The 12,368-nt window shown below is 36.1% G+C and overlaps 1 protein-coding gene across 5 annotated transcripts in view; it reads right to left on the minus strand.

The window, feature by feature from the left end:
• Positions 1 to 12,368, minus strand: part of LOC121410878 (TBC1 domain family member 1-like) — a 70,795-nt gene that overhangs the window by 37,512 nt on the left and 20,915 nt on the right. For 3 of the 5 annotated variants that reach the window (XM_041603234.1, XM_041603251.1, XM_041603243.1), the window contains exon 3: positions 3,228 to 3,326. In XM_041603234.1, the coding sequence (XP_041459168.1) occupies positions 3,228 to 3,326 (99 nt within the window). Of the gene's footprint in view, positions 1 to 3,227; positions 3,327 to 5,452; positions 5,558 to 6,721; positions 6,890 to 12,368 lie in introns of those variants that run through there. The other 2 variants (XM_041603267.1, XM_041603258.1) reach the window with 2 other exon arrangements.

Consider the following 12,368-nt stretch of genomic DNA (forward strand, 5'->3'; position numbering starts at 1 on the left):
CTGGTATTTTCTGATCAGGGTAAATTTCCCGAACAGAGAATACCTGGAAGTGACGAACTTCGAGGCGGTCTGAAACCACCTATTGTGTGATAAATGTGCGGCGTGCCATTCACGATTGTAGCAGCGGTGCACATTTCCCATAGACACAATTTGCATATTCTTTCCGCGGCCAAGATTTCTGACCGCAAGGACAGGTGTGAACAGTAGGTTATTAAAGAAAAGATCAGAAGAAAATGTCAGCTCCTATTGAACCACAGTCTGAACGAGTTCATCTCTCTCACTTGCATAAGATGCTATATTATTACATGGGCAAGGTTTTCATACCATCTCATGATACCAGTGACCAGTAACCAGATGATACTGGTGATGCTATCCATCATCTCAATCGATATCACATGACCTAGCAATGATAATAACTAGGTCATGATGTAACCTTCACAGATGGATGTTTGTGATGTAGACAAGTTACACAAGCTTGAAATACCGTAGGTCTTGGGTAATTTTTGGTTTGGTGTGAGAAACTGGTGTTAAATAGTTATTGGTGCATCAAGTACACTGCACCGAACTAGTCATAAAAATAGTGCTTTGATTGACACCACTACAGGTGTTGGACTTTCAATAATGTGATTGTTATCAAGTTCATAATTGGTGTTGCCTGTTGGACCTTGAATAAGCAGGTAAAATCAACCTCTAATACCCTTTTCATAAACCTATCCTCCAATTAGCCGCCTAAGAGTAATGCAGATAATTCAATAAAATTGCGTTCATAAACTCCGAAAATAAGCCGCATTATTTTTACGAGCGCCCGTCCTGAAAAAGGCAGATAATCGCCATGACAACTGGACACGCCCCCTCCGATGCAGTTGTGTTGGAAAAGGGTGACCTTGTGACCGCACCATGGCAATTATCCGCATTATTTGGAAATGCGTTCATAAACTCAAAATCTTATCCCGATGCCGCTATTATGCGGATAATAGCAGCATCAGAGTAATGCGGATAACTCTTGTCCTCCTCCAATTTTACGACCAAATTATGCTGCTATTAGCCGCCTAATTCATTTTAATTGGGTTTATGAAAGGGGTATAAGATCACTAACAGAATAACTACATGTAATACCAACATTGGACTTGAAGTTGAATCTAATAATACCAAATATGGGATAATATATACCTTTTTCATAAACCTATCCTCCAATTAGCCGCCTAAGAGTAATGCGGATAATTCAATAAAAATTGCGTTCATAAACTCCGAAAATAAGCCGCATTATTTTTACGAGCGCCCGTCCTGAAAAAGGCGGATAATCGCCATGACAACTGGACACGCCCCCTCCGATGCGGTTGTGTTGGAAAAGGGTGACCTTGTGACCGCACCATGGCAATTATCCGCATTATTTGGAAATGCGTTCATAAACTCAAAATCTTATCCCGATGCTGCTATTATGCGGATAATAGCAGCATCAGAGTAATGCGGATAACTCTTGTCCTCCTCCAATTTTACGACCAAATTATGCTGCTATTAGCCGCCTAATTCATTTTAATGGGGTTTATGAAAGGGGTAATAGTTTCCATAGGGTATTTCTTAATAGCCTGAAGTCAAACTCAAGAAAGGTTGGTAGCCTACAGCCCCCCCCCCCCCTAGGCCCCTTCCACCACATCTCTGGTGATGAGACTAGCCAAGACTCCAAAGAAAATCAAACTAGTTATTATCTTTAAAGACTTTCCCAGTCTCCAAGGATCAGATCTACACACTACATGTATGTCTTTCCCAGAGTAATGGGGCTTTTTCTCAATAGCAAATATCATACTCATTTGATAATTATCTATAGATTGTTACGTACATTATTCAAAAGCTGATGCCAACTGCTCGCATAAATTCTGGGGCCATATCAGAGTGAAATAAGATGAATTTCCAAATTGACAAAGTGAATATTGTTTCCTATACCTGAAAAAACATTACCCTTAATTAAAGCCAACAAATAAATAGATATCACACTTTGACTGAACATCCCATAAAAATTGCAAAAAGATAAATTCATCCTATAAAAAAAAATTTTCACTATATACCCCACATCATTAATGTTTAGTGCTTAAACGTAAAGATAGTACTTATTTGGAATAGTATAATGCACTTTGTGGAGAATTTACTCCCAAAATCAAAACAGGCTGAGGTGCATTTTCAGAATCTAAAATCTGTATGTAAATCGCCATAAAAATATTCTCTATGAATACATGAATATTACACCAATCAATGCATGTTCTTCATAAACAATAATACAATACATGCACCATCAGGTGCATATTGACACCTGCCGTTATATTTTTCTACCCGACAATCTCACAGCAAACATTATAATATTTTTTAAAATTTTTCTTTAAATCATTTTCTATGCTCATTAGACATGCTTGGAGAGAGGGCCTTCAAAGCAAGCATTCTTTGTTTACACAGATTACATCATTAATGATGATTGATCTGCCACATCATTAAAGACCTACTCCTGTACTCCATTTGGTTTTCATGTAAATTAGTTTTGTGCATATTACCAGACTTGATATAAAATGAGTGTAATGGTATAAATCTCACACACAACAAAACACGAGACTGGCAGAGCAAGTTCCTGCTGAGTATGCCAGTTGATTGTGTCAAAGTAGAGATCTGCTAGTGATTATTTAAGAGTAGGCGATACACACCAATTTTAAAAAGAAATTATGTCAAGTCAATGTTAATACTAACAGAATAGACAAGGAACTTTTAATAGCCCATGGATGGATACATCTGTGAACAGATTCAACTTATGCATTCACAAACACAATAGATTATGGTTTTAAATGAATATTTTTTGGGGTAAATATCCAAAATAATGTGATTTTTGTCTTTCTATTGGAATGAAATTTGTCGCCTCATTCTGGATAAGTCCCCTACTATGATATTTTTATATCAATTCTTAAGCTAAGAAATTTACAGAGCATAAATGGTTGCCTGAGGTTAAGTTGTAGCTGTTGCTGTTACAAATGGTGCATCAACGAGTTTGTGTCCTGTGAACCAAATAGTGCAGATATCTTATCTACCTTAATTAAAGGTACTGGTAAAAGGAAACCTACATGTATATAACTGACTCTTGAAAATAACCTAGTGAAATTTCTTGACTTTCACACAAAAATTACTGTAAAGTTTATTTTCTTTGCATGGAAATAAGGTGTGAATCGTTTGGTGTGAGATAGAGGACTTACCACGGATTCACTCTGGCACTTGAAAACATAGCACATGTAGTTGAGGCTTGAAGACTTCTCCCGACAGATAAACCCAAAGTACTCAGGTTGTTTTATGCCCTAGATATCAATTCAAAGAAAAAAAGAAACAGAATTAGAGAAAAAAAAATCAGTGATCAAATCCAATATTTTCACACAGAATTTGAGGACAAATCAGAAGGATATAAATTCACTTTTTTGACACCTCTGTCTGACTTCAAGGAAAATATCATGAAGAGTCACACTATTTTTTTTCAGGGATTTAACATAAATCCAGATTGGTTGTGAATACTAACTAGCAAAATCATAAGATTTACATTTACATTGTGGATTTGAATCTAATGCCAAACGTCTTGAATTCAATTAGTAAATCAAAGGATATAAAATTATATACCTAAAATCGATTTCACATGAAACATTCGAATAAAACAAAGGTGCCAGTATAAAAATAAGAAACAATTAATTCAACATGGAATAAATAAGGTTCATTTACAGATTACTTTTGAATACCTCAACTCTTTGAAACTGAACCCAATGTAGCATACAAACTGCATGTCCCACTGCTCTCTGTATGTTACTCATGCGTAAATGACATTCTGACATTATTAGAAGTTTCCTCATTAGATTGCCTGCTTTCAAAGATATTCCATTTTCAGACTTTGCTTTGTCATAGGAAATGAACAGGCATGTATTCAGATACTGTGCAAAAATAATGAATAACAATGTATTTTCCTGCATAACAATGATACTTATTACTGGATTTTAATGAACAAAAGGTCCATGAACAGGCTATTTCAGATACACGGACAAACCATTGAAGGTTGAATCATTATTAATTATAAAGAATCATGTCCTAAATACATGTAATATAAATCGGTGTTAATTGGATTTTAAATTTAGATGAATTCAATACAAAAACACTATACAAAAGTGAAATCACACTAAAAACAAAAGAATTATAGGTAACATTGTACTAATTGAAAAATCATTGCCCTTTTCAGTTATTATCAATGCTCTTCAAAACAGATTTCTTCAAAAGAGACAATAGATACATGTGTACAAAATTATATTGCACTATGACAAGTTAAAACCAAAACCTCCAAAACAGACATTCAATTCAATTCACATTTATTTCATTCTTGATTAAACAATATACATAATACAAAATTTACTAAATTATTAACAAGCAAAAGTTATAATGAAAATGAAAGGGGAAACTTAAAAAAAAAGCCAAGAGGCATTAATTGCATTGTTGAAGCAACTGGACCCTTTTCCATAAATCTTGGAAAAACAAAAATGAGAATTCTGAAATTTTAGGTTCATTAATTCATAATGGAATAATGCTGCATGTCATCTGAAAGCAACAGGGCCACATTATCTATAAAGGATGTCAACTTGTCAGTGGAGCAACTGTAGGCTTAATGTGCATCCTTTCATTGAGAGGTGCAGCAAAGTTCACAATGCAACAAACAACAAAAAGCGTTCATAGGTGGTCTACATTGTTTTAATTTTTGTGTATGAAAATTATCATTACTTTAAACTTTAAAAAAAAGGAGTGAAAATGTTAATTTCATTTTCTGGAGTTAACTAAAAACTTCATCTTGTTTTCAATTATTTTTGCTGAAAAATGGTGACTTACATGTAGTGAGTAACATAATACATAAATTGAAAAGTCAATTCACCTAGACACTTTGGCAATATACTATAAGGCCCCTAAAACTTAAATCATGTCAAATAAATCTTTTTTTTAAATCATTTACTCTCAGCAGACAGCAGTAATAAACATACAATGCTTTTACTCCAGCACAAATAAAATATATTTCATACACATTTTGGCATCTCAACTGCATCTCTGCAAGCAGCTATGAAATAAATGGGACCACTCAACTACAAAACCGTACAGATGCATCATAAAACACCCCCAGAAATGCCGGTTTCTCTTGTGTGAAGCAATATCTTAATCACACTTTGCTCAAGTGCATCATGGCCAGGTATCTCAAACCCTGTACTTTCATGTTTCGTGTCTAGGCACCTTAGACCACTACGCATGGCACCTGGACATTTTTAACAGCACCCTTTTCTCTTTATAGACTTTTTTCTGTTAAGTAGAACGATATAGTCCAGTGCCCCCCCTCCCCAGCTAAGGTTATGTACAAAGCACAACAAAAACATAATCAAGTTTACTAATTACAGACTAAAGTCTATACCTCCATACAGGTTAATCTCCTCTCCATAAAGTCCAAGTTTATGCCCACCTTTACAGCTTCATGACCAGTAGAGTCCACAAACACTTTAACCTCTCTGTTATAGCATCATCCCCTCGTTCCAAGCCATAAAACGTGATCTAATTCAACCGACTCCAAGGGAACTAACGAGGGAACTAACGTGATTCTAAGTCAGAAGCAACTTGAAGCATTACCCACGGGTTTAATCTTGTGTTGTAATGTGTTAATTAGAACATTTCCCTACATACATACTAGTCTACGAATCAACGCCACTAGTCTACCTTCTTTCAACGCTATGCAGTCTGATTACGACTAAAAGGAGAGTGAGGAGGGGGGAAGGAGAAAAAACAGGGACAGGAGACAATGATGGGGTAAAGGGAGTGGTGAGAAGAGGGTTATATAGAGGTAGGGGAGGGGGTAGGGAAGTAGAGAGGGGAAAGGAACAAAAAGAGGAAAGGAGGGAAAGAGGGAGTCTATGACTTTCATACTAATAATAATAATGATAGCTATCTTTTATATAGCGCTTTTCCAATAATGGCCCAAAGCGCTTTACAGCATAGTATTACCCCTGTCATCGGATCCTTGCATGCCTGCATACAATGCACATGTATGCACTTCTCCACTCCCTGGGAAGCATTCCAACAAGAGTTCCAAAACTCAAAACCTAGGCATGTATTACAAAGGCTTTCGCATCCTACTGGGTACCCATTAAGCCCCTGGGTCGAGAGTGGCAGTGTGGATTAACGCCCTGCCAAAGGACGCTAGACCGCGGTGGGATTCGAACACATGACCCTCTGTTTTCAAGGCGAGAGTCAGAACCACTACACCATGGCTCTTCCATAAAAGAATTAAAGATTGTAATTTCTAAAAAAAAAGTAGTTTCTTTTCATGGTACATAATTTATTTTTTCTTAAAAATGGAAATTCCTTAAAAGAAATGACAACTCAAATTCAACCTTTTGGTAATCAAAATTCTCATCAGGATGGGGGAAGCATACAATACCAAACATATTTTGGAAAAAACAGATAGATGCATTGTAACTGTCAACATTGTTATTTCATAAACATGAATATGTATGAAATCTAGGCCTACATAAACCTAAATCACATTAATACTGTACTGTCTGTGCAAAATATATCCTGGTATCGGCTACCAACAAAGTGACACGACTGAAACAGTTTACCTCCATAAAAACAACGAACACTTCCTCTCCCAGAAAATAGAAAAGAAATCAATAGATAATGTCCTTACAATCATGTTAGAAGGCCATTTCCTGCACACACAGGTGGTGAAAAAACTTCCAAGATAACACCAATCATCATATAAGTAGATTTCAAGCAATTAAAAATAATATCAGTGTTATAATCCTTTCAGGAATCAGACGGATACTTTGCCGTTTATGATCCAAACAGTGCTTAATTTTGCTGTGTATAATATTATAGATATTGTGCTATACCATAAATGGGGACATATATAGCAGCGCCTGAATATAGGGTCCATAATAGGGTGATAAGGTACTGGTACATATTTCATATTGATCCACTTCATTAGAGAAAGATGAAAACTGATCCCAACTCTCTTATCTTACATATGGGATAAATTTCAATATTAAACTTACATTATTTATAGCGCAGTATACTGTTTTAAGGCAACAATTTTTTAAAGGGTAGAAGTAACACTAACAGTATGTCATTTCTATATTACATATTCTATTAAAATTAACTTTTCAAGACTTAGATTAGATTTTTTAAATTAATAATACCCTAGATGTTTTTTTTAATCAAAGTTAGTACAAAGGTGAAATTTCATTCATTTGCATTTAGGAGCAAATTGCAAAATTGTTTATCACTGAAAAAAAAATATATGACATTAAAAACTTCCATTCTGTATTCCTTTAATCTCTCTTCTTTTTCCATCCCTCTCTCACTCTCTCATCTTCCATCCTTCCCTGATCACTCTATCAACCCATAGGTCCATGATCAACCTGAACCCATCCCTCAAATCATTTCTCAGATCTTCTCTTTGACCTTCGTCCATCCTCCCTTGTTCCCTCCATCTTTCCCCTCTTTTTTTTCATTAACTTCATGTTACATGTATTTTCCACCTACGATTTCTTTTGTAATTATCCTCTTGATTTTTTAATTCTGTCTGCTTCCCCCACCTCCTCTCTCCTTTTCTCTCACCTCCAGTCCTTATCCATCAGTATCACATTTAACATCTAGAAAAAAAATTGAGCAACCATCAATTTCATGGTTGGAAAAAAAGAGTAACTAAAGTAAAGATGCTTTTTAGGTTACAGTAGCAATGTAATACAGGATATTCCTAATGTTATCCATCTCCTACATGGTGTGGACCCAGATGAAATCACTAAAAATAAATTTCATTTCACAATGTAAAATTTGCACACCACTTCAAACAACACAATGATGAAGTACTATTTGTCTCAAGCCCCAAATAACCCAACATTTACTTTCATTTGAAATCATTCTTGAATCTACATTATCAAAGGAGCGAGTCACCTGAAAAAAATCCTTTAAAGAGGGTTATTTTCCCCATTTTCTGACCATTCTCATGTTAACGCTACAAATAATGATTTCTAAATCAATATGTAGGGTGGCTCGTTTGCATATTCCATTATTTCAGTGATTTGTGTAGAACCTCATACCTCTTTACAGTAGGCCTATATCATACTACATGTATGTAAGTCATTAAATTCTAAATTACAGAAAGGTCAGGCCAAACTAGTCTGCACCATGAAAGCTTCGTTCATAAACTACTCCCCTGATGTAGAGGTAAGTGTGCAGTCACCATGACAGTTCGCTCCCTTTCATACCCCTTTCAAACTGGCCTCTTCATTTTTCCCCGGCGAACTTCTCTGGCACGCATTCCTCACTTTACCATGCTTTCACACTGATTTTAGTGAAATAACCCTTGCTAGAAAAAAGCAGTATATTCTTAATTTCTGAAAGCTAATTTTAATATATCATGGGGATCTGATGTAAAAGAATTACTGAGAGGTACATGTGTGAGATGACAGGAGTCGAAATCGACTTCAGAATTGTCTATGATAAAAGGATTACTTCCAGGTATGAACTAGACAGTACAAAAAAAAATATAGGGAGCAGATGATTAAGAATAAATCAAAATGTGTGACCTTGCAAAGTTCCAAATATCAACAAATCCATTGTGACTAGTACCGTGTTTACACAGTGACACGGCTCGGGGGTTCGACACGCGAGCCGTGCTCAACACGGCAATTTTATGCTGTGTAAACGCGATCAGTGTGATCCGCGAGCCGTGTCGAACACGGCTTTTTTGATCCGCCAAAATCGTAGGTTTCAACCCGCGAGCCGAGTCAGACTCAGCAATTTTTTCGTGTGTAAACAGAAAGCCGTGTCGAACTCTCTTGACCAGGTCACTGCGCGCAAATTTCCCGCGTTTAATTTGCGACGTCATAATTCTTCTTCCGTTTGAGATCCGCGAGCCGTGTTGAACTCGCCTTTTTATATGTACGTATAAACGCGATCTCTGATCCCTTCTTCGCAGTGTTCAACCCGGCTCGCGGATTCAACACCCGAGCAGAGTCAATGTGTAAACACGGTATAGGTGAGTGGGTCATATCACACCTTGAACAATTTCAAATTTCTTGACCTTTTTATTATGTCTTGAGATAATTATATCAAAGCAATATTCCATCGGAGACCAGTTGATAGTAATAATGAATTTCATAACAATGTCACATGACCAAAATCCAGATCATTCAATGATGATCGAGCACACAGTAAATTGAACAAGTGGAATGCCTCTGGCAGTCTCACCTGCATCGCGCGATTCAATATGGCAGCAGTGCTGACTTTGAAAACTACTATAAAATAATTATTCACAAATAACACCTTTCATATAATGATACAATACTACGTTCATTGATATTTGACCTTGATTATGTGACCTAAAACTTGTCAGTGATACTTGATATCCACATTTCATACACTATATCTACAGACTTTGAAAGTTATGACAGCAATATATGCAATATATGACGATACGCGCTTAATTAAGCATAATTTATATACAGGAAATCTGCATAAACCATGGATTCAACAGTTGGTTTTCAAAACCACCTTTGTGAATTCGGGCCAATCTGTCTTAGGCAGGTGTACGGATGCATGAAGATAAATTACCAGATATTTTGAGGCCTGTACAACTTTTTATAATTATCAGGTATATTGAGGCCTTAACAAATTCTTTTATTCAGGTATTTTTCCTGGGAAGGCAGGTGTGAATAAGCTGATCAAAATGCAAGGAAGATTTCAGACAAATATGCAAGCATGAGGAAGGCAAACTAAAAAAGGATAGAAAAACTAAACAAGTGGAGCGCCTCTGGCCGTCTCACCTGCATCGCGCGATTCAATATAGCAGCAGTGCTGATTTTGGAAACTACTTAACTATAAAATAATTATTCACAAAAAACACCATTCACATAATGATACAATAATACGTTTATTGACATTTTGTCATTGATACTTGATTACCCCTATCCAAATTTTATACACGATATCTATAAACTTTGAAAGTTATGACAGCAATCTAATAATTACTGTACCTCCAAAATGGCAAAAAAAATCAATGACCTTAAATGACCTTTGACCTTGATAATGTGACCTGAAACTTCCACAGGATGCTCAGTGATACTTGATTACTTTAATGTCCAAGTTTCATGAATAAGATCCATAAACTTTTAGTTATGATGGTAATTCAACAGATACCCCCAACTTGGCCAAAGTTCATTGACCCTAAATGACCTTTGACCTTGGTCATGTGACTTGAAACTCAGGCAAAATGTTAAGTACTACTTGATTAACCTTATGTCCAAGTTTCATGAACTAGGTCCATATATTTTTTTAATTTATGACATTTCCAACACTTAACCTTAGGTTAAGATTTTGATGTTGATTACCCAACATGGTCTAGTTTATTGACCCTAAAATGACCTTTGACCTTGGTCATGTGACCTGAAACTAAGAGAGGATGTTCAGTAATACTTGATTAACCTTATGACCAAGTTTCATGAACTAGGTCCATATTCTTTCTAAGTTATGCTGTCATTTCAAAAACATAACCTTCAGTTAAGATTTAGTGTTGATGCTGCTGTCGGAAAAGCGGTGCCTATAGTCTCACTCTGCTTTGCAGGTGAGACAAAAAGGGGAGAAAAATAGAGAGCAAGAGAAGGAAAAGATAGAAGAAAAAAAAGCGATGCAAGAAAATCAAACTGACAGAATCTTAATTGGAATCCTGGAGTGGCTGAACACTTAAATCCTAGGATACAGGGGAATAAGGGAGAGAGTGAACTCAAGCAATGGGGTGCAACAACAACAAAATAAAGGGAAAATCCTTTCCTTCCCCCAAGATATCTTATCACTATAGTACTGATAATTCTATAATAAATGTAGCTGGCTGGCCTTGTGAAAACGCAGGGTTAACCCTACTATACACTGCCAAGAATTGAAGCAAAAAAAAAATTGTCCAGAATGATGGAAAATGAATTAGAAGAAAAAAGCCATAATTTTCAAACCCTATGATGAAAAATATCATCTCATCTCTATCAGTTGGTTCAATGGGTGAGAAAAATTCTCCCCAGTTATTTAATAATAATAATAATAATATAGGGTATTTATATTGCGCACATATCCACCTTGTTAGGTGCTCAAGGCGCTCCTATATTACCCGGCTAAGCTAGGCGTTCATAGCGCACACAGCTTTTTAAGGAATTACTTCCTACCGGTACCCATTTACCTCACTTGGGTTGAGTGCAGCACATTGTGGATCAGTTTCTTGCTGAAGGAAATTACGCCATGGCTGGGATTCGAACCCACGACCCTCTGTTTCAAAGTCCGAAGACTAATCCACTAGGCCACAACGCTCCATCAGCAAATTTTTTTTATACCCTGCCCCATGATTTCATACTTCAGACTGATTACTAAATACACAATCAACAAGGGCCATTCCATTATTATTCCCCACATAGATGGGGAAGTCCGTGATCGTCATATCTACCGAAACGCTTGAAAAGGGGGCACAATTTCTGGTATAGCACTTTACTGATAAAAGTTATATCCGTCTTTCCCAGTACATACAGTCTAAACATCTGGAGCAATCGGACTCTCTTCAACAACATGGAAGGACCTAAACAGGAAAATGTTATTGAATATAATGATGTAGTCCATGACACCATTAACACAATGGGCTGAATTGATGAAACCAAAATAAGATCATTTTCATGCTCTGATGCTCTTGATAATCTTGAAGTATGAAGAGGAACACATTTTCAATTATCCAAAATGATTTTACATACACTATAAACTTACACTATGTGTGCAAAGAAGATAAGTTTTTTTTTTATTTCCCTTGAACCAGGCTATCAAAAAGAGTTCTTGGAGACTGGATTCAACATAACCTAGAATAGTTATATGAATAATTCCTTCATATATATAGCATTTTCAATAGAGACATCAGGGAGGTGAGATTTCCCTGGTGATATTGAAGAATGCATTTTCAAAATGGTAAATCTGTATTAAGTTACATGTATAAAAGAAAACATGATAATAGATCACACTATCACAATGTTTTTGGAGCATGCACGCCCTGAATCATAACAAACAGGAGCACTTTGAAAGATGAAATGATCAGCGAATGTTTCACAAAGTATTATGTGTGACTTAAAATCATGCTTAAGTAATGACAGACACATGATTGATCTAACACTCTTTCTTGATTGATATGCAGTAGTGCGCAGCACATCTCTTGAAAATGTTTTGACCAATGCTGAATTGCACTATATACTGCACATAATCAGGATTTTGCATGTGACTATTTGTGAAAACACCCCCAGACCAACTGT

Source organism: Lytechinus variegatus, chromosome 1 (genome assembly GCF_018143015.1).
Source record: "Lytechinus variegatus isolate NC3 chromosome 1, Lvar_3.0, whole genome shotgun sequence".
Taxonomy (NCBI): domain Eukaryota; kingdom Metazoa; phylum Echinodermata; class Echinoidea; order Temnopleuroida; family Toxopneustidae; genus Lytechinus; species Lytechinus variegatus.